This window comes from Notothenia rossii, assembly GCF_949606895.1.
Source record: "Notothenia rossii genome assembly, chromosome: 5".
Taxonomy (NCBI): Eukaryota; Metazoa; Chordata; class Actinopteri; order Perciformes; family Nototheniidae; genus Notothenia; species Notothenia rossii.
In genome coordinates, this window is record NC_136903.1 from 24,381,950 (window position 1) to 24,401,723 (window position 19,774).

The 19,774-nt window shown below is 44.5% G+C and overlaps 1 protein-coding gene across 4 annotated transcripts in view; it reads left to right on the forward strand.

The window, feature by feature from the left end:
- Nucleotides 1-19,774, forward strand: part of btbd11b (BTB (POZ) domain containing 11b) — a 107,521-nt gene that overhangs the window by 67,219 nt on the left and 20,528 nt on the right. For all 4 annotated transcript variants that reach the window (XM_079679984.1, XM_079679985.1, XM_079679986.1 and 1 more), the window contains exon 2: nucleotides 8,599-8,757. In XM_079679984.1, the coding sequence (XP_079536110.1) occupies nucleotides 8,599-8,757 (159 nt within the window). The remainder of the gene's footprint in view (nucleotides 1-8,598; nucleotides 8,758-19,774) is intronic.

Sequence of the window (19,774 nt, forward strand, 5' to 3'; positions counted from 1 at the left end):
TTGTGTTTGAGCATCAGTGCAGTTGGATGTGCCGTTGTCCATTGTAATTATTATTATATGAATAATCGCTCTGTGTAGTGTTGTGGTTCACAGATTTTAGTACGTCAAATACTTTTGGGTCTTCTCATTTGAATTCTTGAAAATAAGAGAACATCAATCTATCCTTGTACATTGGTTCATTTTTTTTTAGATTTATGTTTTGAGAATTCTCCCCTAATGAGTTAAAATTAAGTATGTAGTATAGCGTATTAAAGTAGGGTAAAGCATTTCAGCATTGACTTTTTGTTTGACGAGGGACCTAAAAAGCAGCCTTCGTGGTGAAAGTCCTGTGTTTATTGGACCCATTCGTCCATACAGACATCTAACATACGCAGATAGTTGTTATTTTTCTGCGTCAACTGAATCCTAAGAGGCAGCCCAACACATCCTGGCTCACAATTAAAGGGATAATATACCAACATTACTTTTGCAGGACATTTCGAGCAGTGTGTTAAAAACAGCCTGGAGAAAAATAGCAAAATATTTTCAGCGTACATTGTCCACTGAACAGGCCTTGCTGTTGATGATAACACATAATGGTGTCATCGTTTATCATCGCTCCAGACAGGTTTTTCCCAGAAAACCTGAATCGCCCCCTCTTCCTCTCGTTGCACATTTCTTATTCTCAGCATGTTGCCTTTTTCACTGTTGTTATTTTTTACCTTACATTACACTTTCGGCAGTGGCTCAGTCAGTAGGGGCTTGGACTGTGAGCTGTAGGGTCGCCGGTTCAAGTCCCCGAACAGACCTAAAAATGGAGTGTGGACTGCTACTTGGAGAGGTCCCAGCACAACTCCTGACCTGCCGTGGTGCCCTTGAGCAAGGCACCAGACACCCCCCTTCCCCCCCACTCCCATTGCTCCCCGGGCGCTGTACAATAGCTGCCCACTGCTCCTAGTACTAGACTCCTGGTACTAGGATGGGTTAAATGCAGAGGCCAAATTTCACTGTGTGTGCTGTGCGCTCTGCATGTGTGACCATCAAAGAGGGGTTTGATCCCTCCGATTATTATTATTATTATACTTTAGTCATTTATCAGTGCGAAAGGGAAAATATGTAGTGGTGCATGTTTTAGGCAGTGCAGTCCAAACAGAAATGTTCATTAAACATAAGCTACTGTAAACATGTGGATAAAGACCATTAATACTGCATGAGAGTTGTGGTTTGTTTCTTTTTTGATGCACGCCACACACTCCCTGGGAATATCTCTCCGACATTAAGAGACACACACACAACAAACACTTATACATGCACACAGGCAATGACTATACCCTCCTGCACTACGCACTAACCATAATTTCTACTTTGCCTCATAATTTTACGCCTCTGAGTTTTTATGTCCAAGAGCGTCCTCAGTTGAAAGCTCCCAGCAGCTCGATGTGATGTCACACTTTTAAAATGACCCAGAGGAAAATATCCCCTAGCAGCAAATCAAATTTTACGACATCAGTCATATCCTTTAATTACTCCAATAGAGTGGCAAAGTCACGCCCATCTACTTCCGCCCCATGGGACCTTATTTCTGAAAAAGTATGTATTGAAGTCAATGGAGATAGAAAACGTATCTTTCGATCCTGTTTGAATTGTGCTATGAATTAGACATAATGATGTTTGTCAATCTTAAAAAATAATTTCCATGTCAAAAAAGTCACAGTTTGTCTTAAAACTGTTGAAATATAAGACTATGAAAAATATGCAAGTAGAAAGACTACAAATCCCAGAGTACATTAACGTTACACATTACACACGTGTTACTCACCGAAACCTTGTAAAGCCGGTCCCGCATGCTGGCTCTTACGGAACCGATTAACTCCCCTTTTGTGTATGTACAGCTCTCAACATGCCCAGACTTGTAGTGATTTTCACCTCTTTTAATACTTTTCACTTCATTCTGAAAGAAGGAGGTGAAATGTGCTAACGTGATGGCCATCTTGGTGTTGGTGACGTATGCAAGACCAGAGATGTAGTTCATTAAGCGTTTCACACAAACAAATGTGTTACTTCACAGTTTTACGACACATTTTTTTTTTTTTGACTCGCAAAATTATCTTTTAAATTTACAAACATCATATGTGTAATTTCTTGCACAATTCAAACTGGATCAAAAGATAGTCTTTCTCTCTCCATTGACTTCAATACATGATTTTTCCAAAATAAGGTCCCATGGAGGTCCACCGGAAGGGGAGGGACTTCGCCACTCTATGCCCTGTGTGCTAAATAAGCAATTATTTCAGAACATGGTTGGATTTATTGCTGCATCTGTTTGTCAGAAGTTCGGAGGCTTTTCATATTTTTCACCATAATTCGGAGCGACTCCATCCCTGATTTTACTATAATGCGACAAACCACACAAACGCTCTCCCCCCCCTCTCCATATTAGATCATATGAGATAATTGGGAGTTAGAAAATACCGTAGCGCTGCTTTTTAAGAATTTCCCAAAAGCTCACAGAGAGGTAGAGCAGGGTGAGCAGAGAGATTACGGCTCAGTGACTTCAGATATTTCCCTGCTGCTGCTGATTGCCAGTATTGTCTGGAAAGCATCCTGCGGGAAGCGTTCGCCTCATGGATATTACACACAGACTTATTACCCTTGACAGAAGAAATGAGATGAAAAGAGAGAAATAATAGCAGAAGAGCTGCTTCTCCAGGCTGGAATAACACACAGCCTGCAGGAAGGCTGGTTCCCTCTGATTGGAGAAGATTGCGTAATTCTACTCGTGCCCTTGTTGTGCGTCGGTCACCCGTCACAAGTCTTCCCTTGGAGTGCGTGTGCGAGTGGATGGCCTATTGTGTGAGGATGACTTGCGTAGTACTCACATGTGTGTCTGTTCGTGTGTGTTTTACTCTTCTTATTCATGTCTGTCTCCTTTTTTTAGCTCTTAGTTCCTGTGTTTTCTATTTCCGAGCTGCCTGCAATGATTCACTCGCTACAGTCTCTACTAATCTGACTTTGTAACTCTTTAGTACCCCTCTATTCTTTCAGCATTAACTGATTCATCTTCCTAATATGGTTTGTATAAGATTGACCCGGTTATAAAAATTAAAAGGACCACACTATGATAAATATATTATTTAACATAAGCACCTCCAATCGTCAAACACAAGAACTTGACTCTGAACTTAAGTTACGTATCCTTTTTTTTTCTTCCGATAGCTAATCTAAGGTATTAGTGATGTCATGAGATGTGAATGAGGTTAGAAGAATTGATTTAGGAAATGTGTCGTTTCTGTTTTTTTTTTCTACAGATTTTCCATTTTTATATCAATAGACTTGAGTTAAAAAAAAAACTCTATTGGACCAAAAGCTTATATCAAAAAAGCTTTTAGATTGTTTTGCATGTGCTTTATTAATTGACAGTTGGCATTTTCTCTAAAGAAATAACATATTGGGCATTTAATGAAGCAATAGGGAACAGTTGACTATTTGCAAATACAGAGCTACAATAGTTTTTTTTTTAGGGATTCATTTCTTCCTGCCTGGCAAATAAAAAAACACTGTTTACTTTGGTCTCCATAAACCCCAGAGAGAAATATCTATTTCTGCTGGCTGCCTAATGCTCCACCGTGTTTACCAGGTACTGTAGTTGAATACTGCGTCTGTTTGTTGATGGGAAGTTATGGCTGAAGTTAATATAGAAATATAGATTTGCTTTAAGAATACATTTCAAAAAGGAAATACCCGTTTATAGAATTGAACTGAACTGGAAGAGCTCTGCTCTGATCAAAACAGACGCTCAACTCTATATGAAAGACAGAATGGACTGAATCAGCTGTGAGTAATTTCTTTCTTTTTGCTTCTTGATCTCTCGGGGGCTAATGGACACCTGCTTGAAGGAATGTCAACGATGAGCTGTGACTTCAATCAAGCAAATCTAATTGTATACAAGATGGTACGCACCATTACACAGAACAACAGCAACACGGCGGAGGGCAGCAGGGTGACAAAATGATTTACAGGATGGTGTAAATGTCATGTGTCAGCAAGTGGAAGCCTGAGTGAAGTGTCCTTGATCAGGATGTGACGGTGACTTCCCATAAGCTGTAGTGGCTCTGTTGTGAATTTGAGCCCGACCTCTGACCTCTGCCTGTAGGAAGGTGTCAATAAAGGTAAACAACGGTATGGCTATAGTTATTTAAAACAAGAATAGAAGAGGTTTTATGTGCTTACAGTGCCGGCTCTTACTGACAAAACACCTACTGTCTGAATGTATTTCTTTTGGCGTGTTACTGTGTTGATGTGTAGGAACACATCAGGGAGCTTGGGGCTTTCTTTCAGAGTGACACACTATTCAAGCTCAGGTTCTTTTTCAGTTCTCTGTATTAGGAACAGCAAGAGGACCTTCAGCAGGCTGTATCCTAAATGTGGTTGACCGTCAGCAACAGGAAATATTCAGTTTGGATTTAGCTGAACACATTGTTCTCTCGGCAGAGCACGTCCCACTTCAAATAGACATAAAGTGCTTGGGATTAAGACGTTTTAATTACTAATAATTATCTGTGTGTGACAGCGACATAGTTTGCTGTCAACTCCCCTGTATATAAGAGTTTGTGTCTGCGCATGCGGTTGTGGTTTATGCCATCTCCTTCTTCCAGATTTCTAATTTAAACAGACATTTTCCTGTATACATGCATTTTATCACTCGTGGTTGTGCAGTCCTGCTTTATATGGCTGGCACATGACTAACCCATTAAAGACTTGTGGCTACCTCAGACCATACTGTGGTCACCTGGGAGCCCATACTCTGGAGGTTAACAGTCAATCCAGGCACAACAACTACTTCAACAAATAAATCATATTCACACCTCTATGTCTACGCCTGCACATACGGTGGGGATTATTCAGAATGAATAGTGCAGTGATTTAGAGAAGGAGAGGCATTCTAACACATCTGAACACACGTCACTACTCCATACCCCGCTTTCCATCTCACTATGATCACTTGCTCGGTATACATATGGTGGCCATCTGGCCTGGCAGAACAGAGCAGGAGCCCAGAGTGGGGCAGCACTACTGTGATCCATGTACAGTAACAACATAGTTAACCCTTTGGAGACATTATGGTGCACTGAAACAGTCTTATCTGATGATCTCTTGAACTGTGTTTTTCCAATACTACAAGTCAAGTCAACAATTGACTCTCGGCCATCAAAGTTGTGCTTGACTGCCCTTGTTTTCTTAGTACATTTAGGATTTGCCAGATCAAAGCTAGAATCTGCTGTCTTGGTATCTTATCTGTCTGCGAAACTCAATGCCAGAGTTCCTGCAGAGCTGCAGCGTGTTTGGGGAAGTGCACTTCTCCCTCCAAAATAGATTTAAGTGCAGGGTAGGAGCTACATCGAGGTCAGAGTTACTGTCCCACTGCTCTAGTCAACCCTGAGACCAGTGTGGATATTTGGGTTGAATGGAAACAAAACATTTAAATGGGCATTTTCACTGTAGAATTACATCGAAAAAATGTTTTCAGTTGTACAAAGTGTTGTACTCCTGGCACAACCTCTAGGTTAAAGAGGCCCTATTTTGCATTTTGGGGTTTTCACTTTCCTTTAGTGTGTTATATAAGTCTGTGTGCATGTAGATGGTCTGCAAAGGCTAAAGTTCCCTCCAGTGGGAGTTTCTCTCCCTCACAGTCAAAAATGTGATCAGTCCCTGCCAGAAATCAGATACCAGCAATAGTTCCACATTTTGGGAAACATTGTTGTCTTCCCTTAAACAATTTCTTTACATCTAGCCAAAATACTTCATGTTGTTACCCTTATGGATTGTGACCGTTTTGAAATTGTAATCGCTTCAATAAGAAAACATAAATGGAACTCTCCTGAGGAACGTTGTCCTATTTGCCGTTACAGTAATAAAGTGTAGAGGTTGGATTGTGGATGTGGCTTTTTTCTGACAGTGTTTGTGGGATTTTTTTGGACCGTGCAGTGGATCTGTTCAGCGCGGCTGCCTATCACAGAGTATGACTAAGGTGCCTTCAGTGACATCTTAATGGGAGCCCTTGTACTCATTACTTCTTCTCCAGTGACAGTGCTGTGCCTGGAGCATTATTCTGCTCCTTCTCCACCGCGACACTGAATAGCTGCCATATGGCAAACGTGACTGGTCCACTTAAAGAGTAGCAGGTGCCTTATATAATCACTTGCTACTTTGAAACATAAGCTGCTGGGTCATGATTATGATGATTGCAAGTAAACATCTTGGTATACTGCGGTTTGAAACCTGAGACCATTACATTTCCAGGGAGATTTGTGTTGCTGTGACAATCACAAGGAAGATAGTGACAATCATCATGCAAACCGGGAGAGAGAGGCCACAGTCGGTGGCATGTAAGAGCACTTGATATAAGGCAGACAGTGCCTTGCATTACGACGAGAGAGCCAGTGAGTCACCTTGCCTCAGTCCACCCTGAGAGCATTCAGCACTTCACTGTCAGCTGCTCCTGTAATTCCCCCGAAACTAAGGTTAAGGAGCTCGGTGGTTGAAGCTCAAGTGTACCAGCAAGGTGCTTTTATTCATGATTTTTCAGAGAAAGTATTTGGTCCAAGATGTTCTCATGCAGCCCTACATCAAAAGCTGGCAGCCGTGTGTGATTTCTCTTGTGGCTGGAACAGAAAATCAAGGAAAACCCTTGAAGAGCGCAGACCTCCGACCAGGCCAACTGCTTTATGCAATGTTGACGAAAATGACAAAATAATGTGTGTTTCCCCCAATGATTTGGATCGACTGTAAATGTTAAGTAGTTTTCCCTTGGCCTATGCTACACCCTTCTACCAAGTTCAGGAAATTCTGTAGAGTAGGATTTTTATCATGATCCTCTGTACAACCAACAAGCTTAACAGAAAACCTAACCCTAGGTGGATAAATGAATAACAACCACAGTGCCAGAGTTAGAGTAAAATACACTTTTCTCCTGAAAATGATAGTGTCTGCACTGCAATATTCAGCCAAATCTCACCTGTGGGCTTTAGCTGCACATCAAAAGAGGCAGGTCACGAATCCTGTGGTCACGCTTTGAGCAGGCTATTTACTTTGGTATATAATTGTTTGGGAGGAAAGTGGGAGTGAGGAAGGTGCCAGAATAGCCCCCCTGCTGCTCTAAATGGTTTAAGATGGATTTCCTGGAGTTTACACAACTGCTAGTCTAAAAGAGCCCATTTTGAGAAATAAAAGCAATAAAGGAGGTGTTTCAGAGTGATCCCTGCAGACACGTTCCTGCAGAAACAGAGAGAGAGGTCATTTACTTCCTAATTGACCTTGTTGGCTTGTCTGGGGCTTTTGCTGAAAATGGTAGCTGTTTAGGACACCTGACACTGGAGCAGCAGATGGTGACGCCTCCTGGTCTTTGTTCCAGAGTCCTGCAGGTTGTCAGTATCTCTCTGAAAAAAAGATGTAGATGAGATGGTGCCACATGGCTTCTGCTGGTTTGTAAACAGCCCCTCGTCCAGATGCTTTTGCCGCACAGTTTTTATTACTTGTGTATGGCCGGGGAATGGCAATCTTAAAAGTGGAGTATAATCAGGACCATTCCTTTTATAATCATCACAAGGACTGTGGATTTAGTTACTAACTAACCACACTTTTTCTGTAAGGGAGGGTAGGTTCGAAAATGATTTGAGTATGGTGGGAGTGGGGGGGCTAAACAAAGATGTTTCTATTTTGGCATTATAAATACTGTTTACAGGTTTTGAGGAGTGGCATTCAATTTAATTTAATCACATTTGAACTGCATGATTAAGAAAAGTGATGTTTACATGTTTGGAGTACTCTTTAATATGCTAATATAATTATTATTATTTTACATAACTAGATAAACATTTTTGTATCATGTATGTTGTGATTTATGTCAAACGTATCTCAGTTGTATTTAAACCAAGAGATATTACTGTCACTTGATCTAGCAAATGTTTCTAACTTTAATTTCCAACACTCTCGCATGCTTTAACTGCTGTCATTAGGAACAAGTTAAATGAATGGCCCTTAAAAGAAGTAGGATGAATGGAGAATGTCACCTTTGCCACAAGCAGCATGTGCATTAAATTAGGAGCATGTTATGAAAAAGGAGCCATTAAAACCAAGGCTACTTTTTCCACAGTGATTAAAGGGCTAAGTACAGAGTCGCTGCTTTCTGCCAAAGCAGAGTTGACACCCTGCAAACGATAAGGAGGGTGCAGCACGAAGCTGCGGAGGAATGAGAAACTGTCAACAAAGTGAAATGGAGAGCAGTCTGCCTCGTCACCCTCAGAGCGAAAAAGACTTCTGAAAACACGGATTTTACACATTATTACCTTTGGGAAAGTCTGTGACAGGTGCAACTAGGAGGCATGATTACTATATTGTTTGGCCTCTTTTTTGTCTCACTCTTCACACAAATACACAACAATAAGAAAAATATATAAAGGGTGTGATGAGTTATCAACATTAAAGAGGGTAAGCTGTGTTTTTATTCGCAACTCATCCTGTAAAGAATATTCACAAGTGAGTTAAGAATCGTCTCTTTTCAGACTGCAGTCTTGAGCTTTATTATGACATTAATGTGATGTAACTCTCTCTCCGCTCCAGGTGTGCTCAGCCTGCCTGAGGGTCTGACTCTTCACAGGGACCAGCAGCTGCAGCAGCGAGCGGGGAAGAGCGGAGATGGAAACGCCTACAGTCACTCTGAGCTGCGCTCCATCGAACAGTGTTTACTGGCTACAAGAGTGGGCAGCATCTCTGAACTCAGTGAGTTGTCTACAGTATGTGTGTATTTGTGTGTCAGTATGTGACTGTAGAAGTCTGGATGGAGAAGTGAAGGGCCATCGTTGACCTATCTCTCAATAAGCAAGGTAGTCTACAGTATGTGCCCTCGAGCAATGCAAAAGACCCACCTTACAGAGACCTGTTTTAAAATTAGATTCAAAAGAATAGGTGTGTAGATGGCTTAACATAATGACCAAACCATATCATTCCAAACTCTCAGTCACAGGATTTCCCACAGACTTACATGGGGAAAGAGACCTCTGTAAATCAAGTTGAGATAAACCAAATACCCAGTATAAAAAAACGAAATATTTTTTTATTTTAATCAGTAGGTCCTGAAACTTGTCAGATTCCTCTATATCAAAGTAGAGAGTAATTTTCCTTAATTTTTGTGTGCCGCGGCAAACTTTATTGACTTCATGCGACTTAAAGCTGCTTTCATAGGATGGAGCAGTGTCCCACCAACGCTGCACCCATTTCTCTTCATACATCTATGGCAAAAGCTGAATAAATGCAGCTAATTACAAATCAGCCATGATTATTTTATTTGTTGTATGTCATGTTACGTTGCATTATGTCTTCCTTCTGTCACAAGTCAGATTGTCTTCATTGAAAAAGGCAAATGAATCGCTCTAAATGTACTCGACTGGTCACCTCGTCACGGTCAGGTGATTTTAATATACAAGTGCTGTGCTTCCAACTTTGACGCAATACTATTTAAGACTATACTATTTATGCCCCAGTGCACAAACAAAGGTCCATAAAAAAATGATTTCCACTTTTGGCATGGAGGAACTTGACTAGCCTCGTCCGACACCTTTGGGATGCATTTTAGCACTGACTGCTAGCCAGGCCTTATCAGCCAACACCACTACCCAAACTCACTAATAGGCTTTTTCACAGCCGTCACTTGTCACAGTAAGAAAAGCATAGGTGTTGCTAATAACATTAACAATGGCCCTGTTCTATTCAACTGTCCCAGTAAGTCATGACAGTGTGACAGGGAGTCAGCGTTCGAAATAGCAGGACTCTGAAACTGAAACGGCAAACTGGAACTCAGTTTACATTAATTATTCAGAAGTGTGCTTATCATACTGTGACCGGTCAAAATGTATTTCAGAAAAAAGGTCTGTACTGTATGTTCGCTTCTGGCTGAATGGGAACAAAGAACCCACAGCCAGGGTCTGCAAGCCTGTGGAAGCCTTTCCCAGAAGAGTGGAGGCTGTAATAGAAGCCTATTATTGCCCATGGTGTTGAATTGATATTTTCAGAGGTGTTATAGGGACCATGTTCTTTTGTTTATCTAGCATGCGTGAAAAGAGCACGTCAGGTAAGAACCATACCATTCAACCAAGTTGGTATTTAACTGACATTTCTTGACAGTTACTGAATGGATGAAGACAATATTTCGTCGAGATATTGTTTGTTTCTATAGGATGAATCCTAGAGAGTTGTCATGTTGGCTATTTGAAAGGTAGCAATAACATTTAGAACGCATATGTCCCCCTGTGGGTGAAAATAATAACTTTGTTGACTCCACTTCCTTAAAACTAGCCCCACCTGACCTATATTTAAAAATGTTAATATTTAGATTTATAACCAAAATACTTGCAAACCTAGGACATGTTTTGCTTATACAGGGTTCCAGAATAATTGACCACACAGATCAGGATAGCGGAACCAATAAAAAATTTTTAAAAAAAATCTTTGTTCCATTCTAGTGTCAAATGTTTTCAACATTGGAGGTCAAAAATCAAACCATTCCACTGGATTATAAGTCATATTTTACTTTACAATAATTGGTGTCGTTTTTTCCACGTAGATTTCATTTTTAGTTAAGTTTAAAAGTGTTTTAAATAAGAAGTCTTAGATCTAACTTTAAGCTGTAGGGAGCCTATTATTGTGTGAAGTAACCTCTGTTAGCATCGGGACATGCTTAGGTAAAACTATAGGTTACTTACGTAACCCCAGTTCTCAGAGTAACATGAAGTGAGATGTCTCACTATGGGATGCGCCTCATCGCGGAGCAAACAGAAGCATCAATCTCATTACGCCAATCCTGATTGGCTGGTGATCTTGACGTCAGCGTCAGGGAATCTAACCCCTATAAGTAGCTTGCGCTACGCCGCATGCATCATTCAAAATAAGCACCTCTTCTCGCTTCACCATAGCAAGGAGGGCCGTCTGGTGAGACATCTCACTTCATGTTACTCTGAGAACTGGGGTTACGTAAGTAACCTATAGTTCTCATTCGTAACACTCCGTTCGATGTCTCACTATGGGATATTGTAGCTCCCGTATTGCCAGACGAGCTTATCTCGAAAATCACCAAACCCAACCAGAATTTAACAGTTAGAGCTCTAACTCAGCAGGGGGCCCAGCACTGCATGGGCCACACTGGGAGCAGAGACGTCTAATCTGTAAAAGCGGACAAAAGTGAGCGGCGAGGACCAGCTCGCCGCTGCACAAATGTCTTGGATGGAAACACCCCTGAACAAAGCCCAGGATGTAGCCAGACCACGAGTCGAATGAGCACGCAAACCCGAAGGTGCCTGCAGACCCTGACTCGCGTAAGCCAAAGCAATTGCCTCCACAATCCAGTGAGAGAGCCGTTGCTTAGTAACAGGCTTGCCCTTCTGAGGGTTAGCCCAGGACACAAAGAGTTGGTCATTATGACGAAAACTCTTTTGATCTGTCCATATAGGTGCGTAAAGCACGGACTGGACAGAGCAAATTCGGCTGCTGTTCCCCGGAGGGACACAGCGGCGGAGGAAATGCCTCAATGTCAATGGGGGTACATGAACCAACCACCTTAGGTATAAAGGCAGGGTTGGGCTTCAGCAACACTCTCGTTAACCCTCGGGTGAACTGAGTGCACGAAGGATGTACAGATAGCGCATGAATGTCACTGACTCGCTTGGCGGATGCCAGGGCCAGTAACAGCACTGTCTTGAGTGACAGGTGCTTCATGTCAGCTTCTTCCAGGGGCTCAAATGGGGCTCGAGTGAGCCCATCTAAAACCACTGCCAAGTCCCATAAGGGCACCAGTGACCTGAAAACAGGGAGGAGCCTGCGAGCTCCCTTCATAAAACGGCAGACCAGAGGATGTTGGCCGGCCGTCTTACCCTCAAAGCCCACATGGCATGCAGCAATAGCAGCCAGGTAGACTTTGATCGTGGAGAAAGCTCTGTGTTTATCAATTAGGTCCTGTAGAAATGATAAAATCACTCCCACAGGGCATTGAAAAGAGGTGTGCCCTTTTTGAAGGCACCAGTCCTCAAACACCCTCCACTTACAGTCATAAAGAGACCTAGTGGAGGAAGCAGGAGGACCGGAGGCCAAATGTGCGCGAGCGCGTCCACGCCTAATGGTGCGTTTTGATCGCGCATTGAAAAGAAAAGCTGACAGTGAGCATTTTCTTTTGATGCGAACAGATCTACCGCGGCTCAGCCGTAACGCACCCACAGCTGGCTCACAACCATTGGATGTAGAGTCAAGTCTGCATATAGTGGTACACCTTGGGACAGCAGGTCTGCCCCGAGGTTCATCACACCCGGTACGTGCGTCGCTCTCAGAGAGAGGAGACGGCCGCAGCTCCACAAGATCAGTTTGCGTGCCAGCATGTGTAACTGGAGAGAGCGCAAACCCCCTTGTCGGTTTATATACGATATTGTGGTCGTATTGTCCGTCCTCACAAGGACATGGTGTCCTCTGAGAAAAGGCAGAAAGCGTTTTAGGGTGAGGAACACCGCTAAAAGCTCCAGGTAATTTATGTGCGACCGCTGGAGGTCTCTGCTCCAGAGACCCCTCACCGGAAGACCTTCGTAAATACCTCCCCGGCCTGTCAGACATGCGTCTGTGGTGACTACCTTCCGTGAAAGGACAGCACCCATAGGCACGCCCCGTACCAGAAAAGTCGGGTGCAGCCAGTGGCGCAGTGCCATTACGCATTTCACAGTAACCATCACTCTCCGTGCTCCATGACGCGCGGGGTTTAGTTTTAGAGCGGCTACCCAGCGCTGAAACTCCCTCATGTGTAACCGTCCCAGTCGTACAACCAGGATGGCTGACGCCATGAGCCCCAGTAACCGCAGGCATGATCTGAAAAGAACATGTTTGCGCAGCTGGAAATGAGCGAGGCAAGCTCTGAAAGCTTTCACTCTTTCCGCTGACAGGCGGGTGTGAACCCAGGAAGAGTACAGTCTGTGCCGGGCACAACATGCTCTTTTCTGTGTTTATTATGAAACCCCGGTTGAGCAGGTGCTTTACGAGGACATTTGTCTGCGTAATAGCCTCCTGTTCAGACTGTGCGAGAAGCAGCCAGTCGTCTAGGTAGGTTGCCAGGCGAATACCCTGTTGTCTTAACGGGGCTATCGCGGCTTCCGTACATCGTACAAACACTCTTGGACTGAGAGACAGACCGAAGGGAAGTACTCTGTATTCGTAACAGATCCCCTGAAATGCGAACCTCAGATATTTCCTGTGTGGGTAATATACTGGGATGTGGAAATACGCATCTTTCAGGTCGACTGATGTAAACCAGTCGTTTTGTCGCACGAGACGCAGCAGAGATGTGTGAGTGAGCATTCTGAATTTGTATCTTCTTAGATATTTGTTCAGAGCCCTCAAATCTAGTATTGGCCGAATTCCGTTCCCTCCCCGTTTGGGAACGAGGAAATACTTGGAATAAAAGCCGCTCTGACTCTGCTCGGCGGGTATTATAGATATAGCCTTCTTTTCTAGAAGTGAGAGAATCTCTCTTTCTAGAATGTGGGCTGACTCCCCTCGGGCCTGTGAATACAGAACGCCCGAGAAGCAAGGGGGGGTGACAGCGAATTGGAGTCTGTAGCCCCGTGTAACTGTCTTGAACACCCAAGCAGACGTTGTGAGCATCTTCCACTGTTCGCTCCTTAGAGCCAGCGGAGATGTCACGTCTTTTGCCCTCTGAGTCTCTATTTGTTGTGTTATGGGGCCCTCTAGTGTCTGAACACGGTGGTACCCCGATTTGACAGTCCCCACCGACACTGCGCATGCGCGTGACGGAGGTGCCTTCACAACCCCAGCCGGCACTGCGCCTGCACGTGACGGTGGTAGCCTCACAGCCCCAGTCGTTACTGCGCATGCGCGTGGCGACGGTGCCTTCACAGACCCGTTCATCGTCCGCCTTTTGAGAGAGGCCGTAGCTGCTCTCAAAAGGGGAACAAATGGCGGGCTGTTTATTGGTTTTATTGTTTTCTCTTTCATTTTTCTGAGCTGCGCCCTCAGCCTGAGGCCTGGATGCGTCAGCGGAAAATGCTTTATCCGAGAAAACAGAGCAATATTGTGACATGTGTTTTGGTGCACTTGAGGATGGCTTTGAGGCATCTCTCGAGGCAGCGGGAACACATCTGGAGCTGGGGAACCTTCCAGCTCCGTCACCGAGGGAAGAAGAGGAGGCTGTCAGGCCGCCAGCTTCTTCTTCCTCGCCTGCTGGCCGAAATTCCGGGTTGGCTGCGCCTGGGCTGCAGCCGGAACCGGAGACTTTCTGGGCCAATTCGCCTTCGTCTCCTGCCTGGGCTGGGGACTCGGGGCGGGCCGTGACCTCTGCTGTTTCGGTACTTTAAACCGAGCAGCTGAGGTAGCTTGGGCGAGGGACTGCCGCTGTGAAGGCAGCGGCTGGACCCATCGAGGAAGACAGAGGTGGAGGGCCTCGTCTTCCTTCTTCTTGGACTCGCATCTCTTCTGCATAGAAGCGAGCGCAGATCCAAAAATCCCCTCGGGAACGATGGGCATGTCCAGCACATCCTCTCTTTCCCGGTCTGGGAGGTTGGTGAGGTTGAGCCATCTAGCTCTTTCCTGCACCACCATAATTCCCATTGCCTTTCCCGTGGCCTGGACGGCGCAGCGTTGAACGCGGAGACCGTGATCGCGGCTATCTCGTCCAGTACTGCCGGTCCAGGATTACTCGATAGATCCTCGCAGAGCTCCGCTTGGTAAGCGGTTAGCAGCGAGGAAATGTTCAAAGCCCTGGCAGACAATGCTGCGGCTCTGTAGGACCGTTCAGTCATGGTTGACTGGAACCGGTCCGCCTTTGCCGGCAGCGTGGGGTTCCTGCTCGGTGTAGTCGCCATCCTCGGGAGGAGGTGAGCTGCCACCAGCGGTTCCATCGGCGGTATGCGGAGCAGGCCGAGCCTCTCCATACCGTCGCAGTCTAGGGGAGGAGGCACCCTGGATTGGGGCCTTGTTGCTGAAGGGCCGGTCTCTCCACGAGACCGACACCTCATCCAACATCTCCGGGAAGACCGGCAGGAGTTGCCTCTTTGTCCTCGTTGCTTGGGGCAATTTTTTCCCCTCGTAACGGGACCTGGAGGTCTCCTTGGCCATTTCGGGCCATGGGATGTCTAGTCTGGCTGCGACACGCTGACACACGGCCTGCAGGTCTATACTCAGACAGGGCGAAGCTGGTGTGCTATCGCCCGGGAGAGCAGCCATCGCTCCCGGCTTTGCAGCCTGAGCTGATGACACGAAGACATCATCGTCTTGCTCATCAGAGTCGGACAGGAGGAATCCAGAGGTTTCATCCTCTTCGTCCTCCATGTAGTCTAACTCCGGGACATCATCCGCGGGCGAGACCATGGTGAGGTCCAGTTGGGAGCCCCAGCTTGACACAGCGCGGGGCTCCGCTCGCACGTCCCTCGCTGCCACCGAGTCCCAGCCTGACACGGCGCGGGACTCCGGTTCTGCAGCTGGCACTACTGATGAGCCCCAGACCGACACAGTGCGGGGCTCCATCTCTGTGGTGGACGCCCCTGTGTCCTGATTTCCGTCCGGTAAATCAGAGGACATGAGGGAGTCCTGACCCGACAAGCTAGCTTGGCGTGCTAGCCGTCGGCGGAGGCTCTTGTTGGTGAAGCGGGTACAATGTCCGCACGAGCGGGGTTGTCGATAGCCTCCTGGGCGTGTTCCAGCCCGAGACAGGACGAGCAGACCTGGTGTGAGTCTGTGCCTGATATCTTCAACCCGCAGCCACAGAGCCGAGCCTCCGAGTCCCTGACTCCTCTGGTGTGAGGGAGAGAAGCGTCCATCTCGGTCGCCGTGGTGACGGCGTGGAGAGGACCCGCTCGTAACAGGTACGTTGCTGAGAAAAAATACTTCCCCACCTGTCGTTAATCCGGAGAAAAAACGACGGTGTAGAATTTTATTCTCAAAGAATATTAACTGGTGTGTTAATACCCTTTTTATCTTCCCCTCCTCTGGTGTGAGAGAGAAAAAGAAAAAACCGTCCCCGCTACCTTGGTGTCGGTAGTGAGTAAAGGCAAGTTAGTAACAGGTGTGTTACCAGCTTGAAAAATCAAAACCTTACCTTTAATTCCGAAGAAAGAAACGGCGAGGTAGATTGCAACACTAACTGGTGTGTTAGTATTAACAGTCTTCTTGCAGAAGTATATATAGAAGTAGCCGGCGAGCGCCCGTCGACCGAAGTTAGCTTGGATAGCTTGGTTCCGTCTGTGGACTGTGTGAGCTCGCCCGGCTACCAATAGAGATGTGCTCTGAAGCGAGAAGAGGTGTTTGAATGATGCATGCGGCGTAGCGCAAGCTACTTATAGAGCTCCTGCGGTCACGTGACTTTTGGTTATCAGCCACCATTTTGGCAGTAAACATGACGACCGGCGCCAGCGTTTTCCTACCGTGCGAGTATACATCTCATTTTAATTCAAGTGAAATTCGGCTTTATAGTACAAAATTAGAAAGATTAAATATAAGCGACCCATATAATAAACCCGGTGTGCTTTTCAAGAGCATAACCTCCTGCTCTGAAGACGATGTACCCGACTTGCGCTACGCGGACATCCACAGCTATCTTGTAAGCTTTCCATCAGTGTACTCAGGAGACTCCCTCAGAGCTTACAAAAGCTTGGAGGCTTACAAATGGTGTCAGTCCGGCTTCGTAAACAACATTCAACTGTGGAGTCTTACATCCAAAAACTTCGGCATCATCACTGCAAGGGTAAGTATTAAATTATTCCAGTTTGATAGGCAGTGTCACGTTAGCATTGTTTGTTTATTAGCTTGTCTAGCTACGGCAGTGTCACGTTAGCATGTTTGTTTATTAGCTTGGATAGCTACTGCAGTGCGTCTGAAACTAGTTTGTATTTTTGCTTTTTGAAAACTTTTTGTAGCATTGTACTGTATTCCTTCACCCACCTGATATGAAGTGATCACTGCATAAGCGAAAGCAAACGGCCGGGGGGTCCCATCTTTCAGTCTTGTTCAGACGGCTCCTGGCTCTTTTAATCGCTGCGATCCACTTTCCCCTCCTCTCCGCGTCTTTTGGAATGCGATAATAAGATACACCTTTCTTCTTCCCACGCCTATTTGTGCAACCTGGTGCACAGCAGTTATCCACCATCCTCGACAGTCTGCCAGTGCCTGCCAATGAATTTACTGACGCGATTACTGCCAAAATGGCTGCCCCCTTCGTTTCTCGTCACGTGACCAGCATATGTGACATCATCCGCAGGAGCTCTATAGGGGTTAGATTCCCTGACGCTGACGTCAAGATCACCAGCCAATCAGGATTGGCGTAATGAGATTGATGCTTCTGTTTGCTCCGCGATGAGGCGCATCCCATAGTGAGACATCGAACGGAGTGTTACGAATGAGAACTAGCATTTAGCGTTTTGTGCATATTTACACGAATGTTTATGCACTGTCAATGAGATCCATTTTAATAACCCAGAGCTATTTATTAAACATACTGTATGAGTTTGACAAGCCCTCCAAAAATTAATTGAATGTCTGTCCACTCACAATGTAGGCCTACTCATAATTCAAAGAATAATGGGCTTCTGCATGCTTTCTGAATACAAAGTCATTTAGATATGGTTTAGTTTTATATGATAATACTAATAGGTTTTGAGATACTGATTATGTTTTTCCCTCTTGTCCTCCCTTCCCAAAAAGTTAAATAGTTTGACAAAGCAAGGATAGGCACACGTTCCTCATTAAATATTGTTTTCTGTTGTGGGGGAGACTTTCTGACAAACTCTCAAGGCCTCGATGTATCCGCATTGACAAGCTGCAAACCACTGAGGAAACATCTTCCCTCTTTCGATATAATCATAGAATCGCGACTCTCATTGGAAGTGTTGAACAGTCTTGTTTCTTGGTTGCGTGCAACTCTGCGGCTCATTCCAGAAAACAAATCTGAGAGCGGTCCTCTGACAAAAGAATAACACATTTAGTCACATAAGCACAAATTATCCCCCGATGTGCATGACAATATTTTTTTTTTAAATAAATAAATCCAGAAGCATAACAATGGTGAACGGGTCGTAGAGTCTTTTTCTGTCGTCATGGCATCGGGATGTCAAGACAAGGCTGGAAAAACATTCGCTGTATATCTAGTTTAAACATTTATCCTCTGAATAAACAGAGAGACAATTCTCCTTACTGTATGTTTTCTCAGGGACAAGGCAGGATGAGGGGGGGGGGCGCTCTGAGGCAAATCGCCTGTCCTCTGTCCATGTTGTATTGATGAGGCACTCATTCTCTTATGTTGACACTGCAAACACACTGTGAGACAACAGAGCCGCCGATGGTTAATAGCCGAGCTTAGTCCTGTGCTAATGTCACAGCTCTGGAGAGGAATTCTGTAAATAACTATAGGATTCGCAAACAGACGCACAGTTCAAGCCCGGGATGAAAATGAATAATTGAGAAAAGCTGAAGAGCCTTATCGCCCTGACATATTGTGTATCTGAAAGAGACTTGAGATGGGGGAAAGAAAGGTATTACATTTGGGATGGTTAGAAAGAAATGCAGATTTTGGATATGATTTTCAAAAATATATTTAATGTGATACAAGAACGGTATAATTTCCATCCGATGCAGGGGACAGTCTATGCGCTGGCATTTAGAATCAATTTAAGAGGTTTGCTTCTGATTTACCTCTTTGTATTTATTTTTTTTCTCTTCCACCAAAATGCCAAATTAGCATATTTGAAATGACAGTCCTGCAAATGCTGCAATTATTAGGAAACTTGGTGTGTCATCGTCACTCAGCCTGCAGGACAAAATCCTGAGACAAATATGTTCCTCACAGCATTGTTTTTGTAACCCAATACCTTTTGAATCCCCCCCGATCTATTTTTAGGGGCGGTGGTTGGCGGATCATACAAAATTCATACAGGCTTACTCCATATATATATATATGTAAATCTATACTGCTCACAAACTGATACAACGTCAAATGGCAGTGACCTCCTTGTGCAGTTGAAATGTCCATTGGCTTAAACCCCACAACCAACAGCAACATAATGCTCTTAAGCCTCTTACTGTTGACATTAGGAAATATTCCTTTTCTTGCCAAGCATGAGATGAGTCTATCAATATCAATCTCATGTCTGTAAGCTAAATAGCCCAGCTGTGTTCAAAGGTAACAACATATATTGCTTCATATTTGAACATGAGAGTGGCATCACTCTTCTAATATGTTCTCTTTCACTTATTTACTTCTTGGCAAGAAAGGGGAAAAATGTGTCTTTCCTAAAATGTCAAATGACTAATGACCAAAAACACTTCCTTTTTTTAAACAATATGGAAGTCAGATTGAATCATTCATATATGACTAAAACATGACTAAAACATGGAAAACATATAATGTTAATTGGGCTTCCTGAACAACCAACAAACTGGGAGCGTTTAGATGTTGTAACACATATTGTGTCTAATCCCCAATTTTGCATTTCAATTTTCATTGCAAAAACGTACTGAGCTTTGCACACAAAGTGAAATGGAGTAAATGTATTTATTTGTTGTCTGTGAAACTTGTAATATTATTACATTAATGAACAATTGTTGCTTTAGTTTAGAATTGACTTTGTCACGTTCATTATGGCCATTAAACTTGTTCACAAATTCATTACCGTATTAAAAATGCATGTTTAGTCATTCCACAAAGGGTACTCTCTCATACAATCTAAGTTATTAATGCTGATTAAGAAAACACTCCTGAATA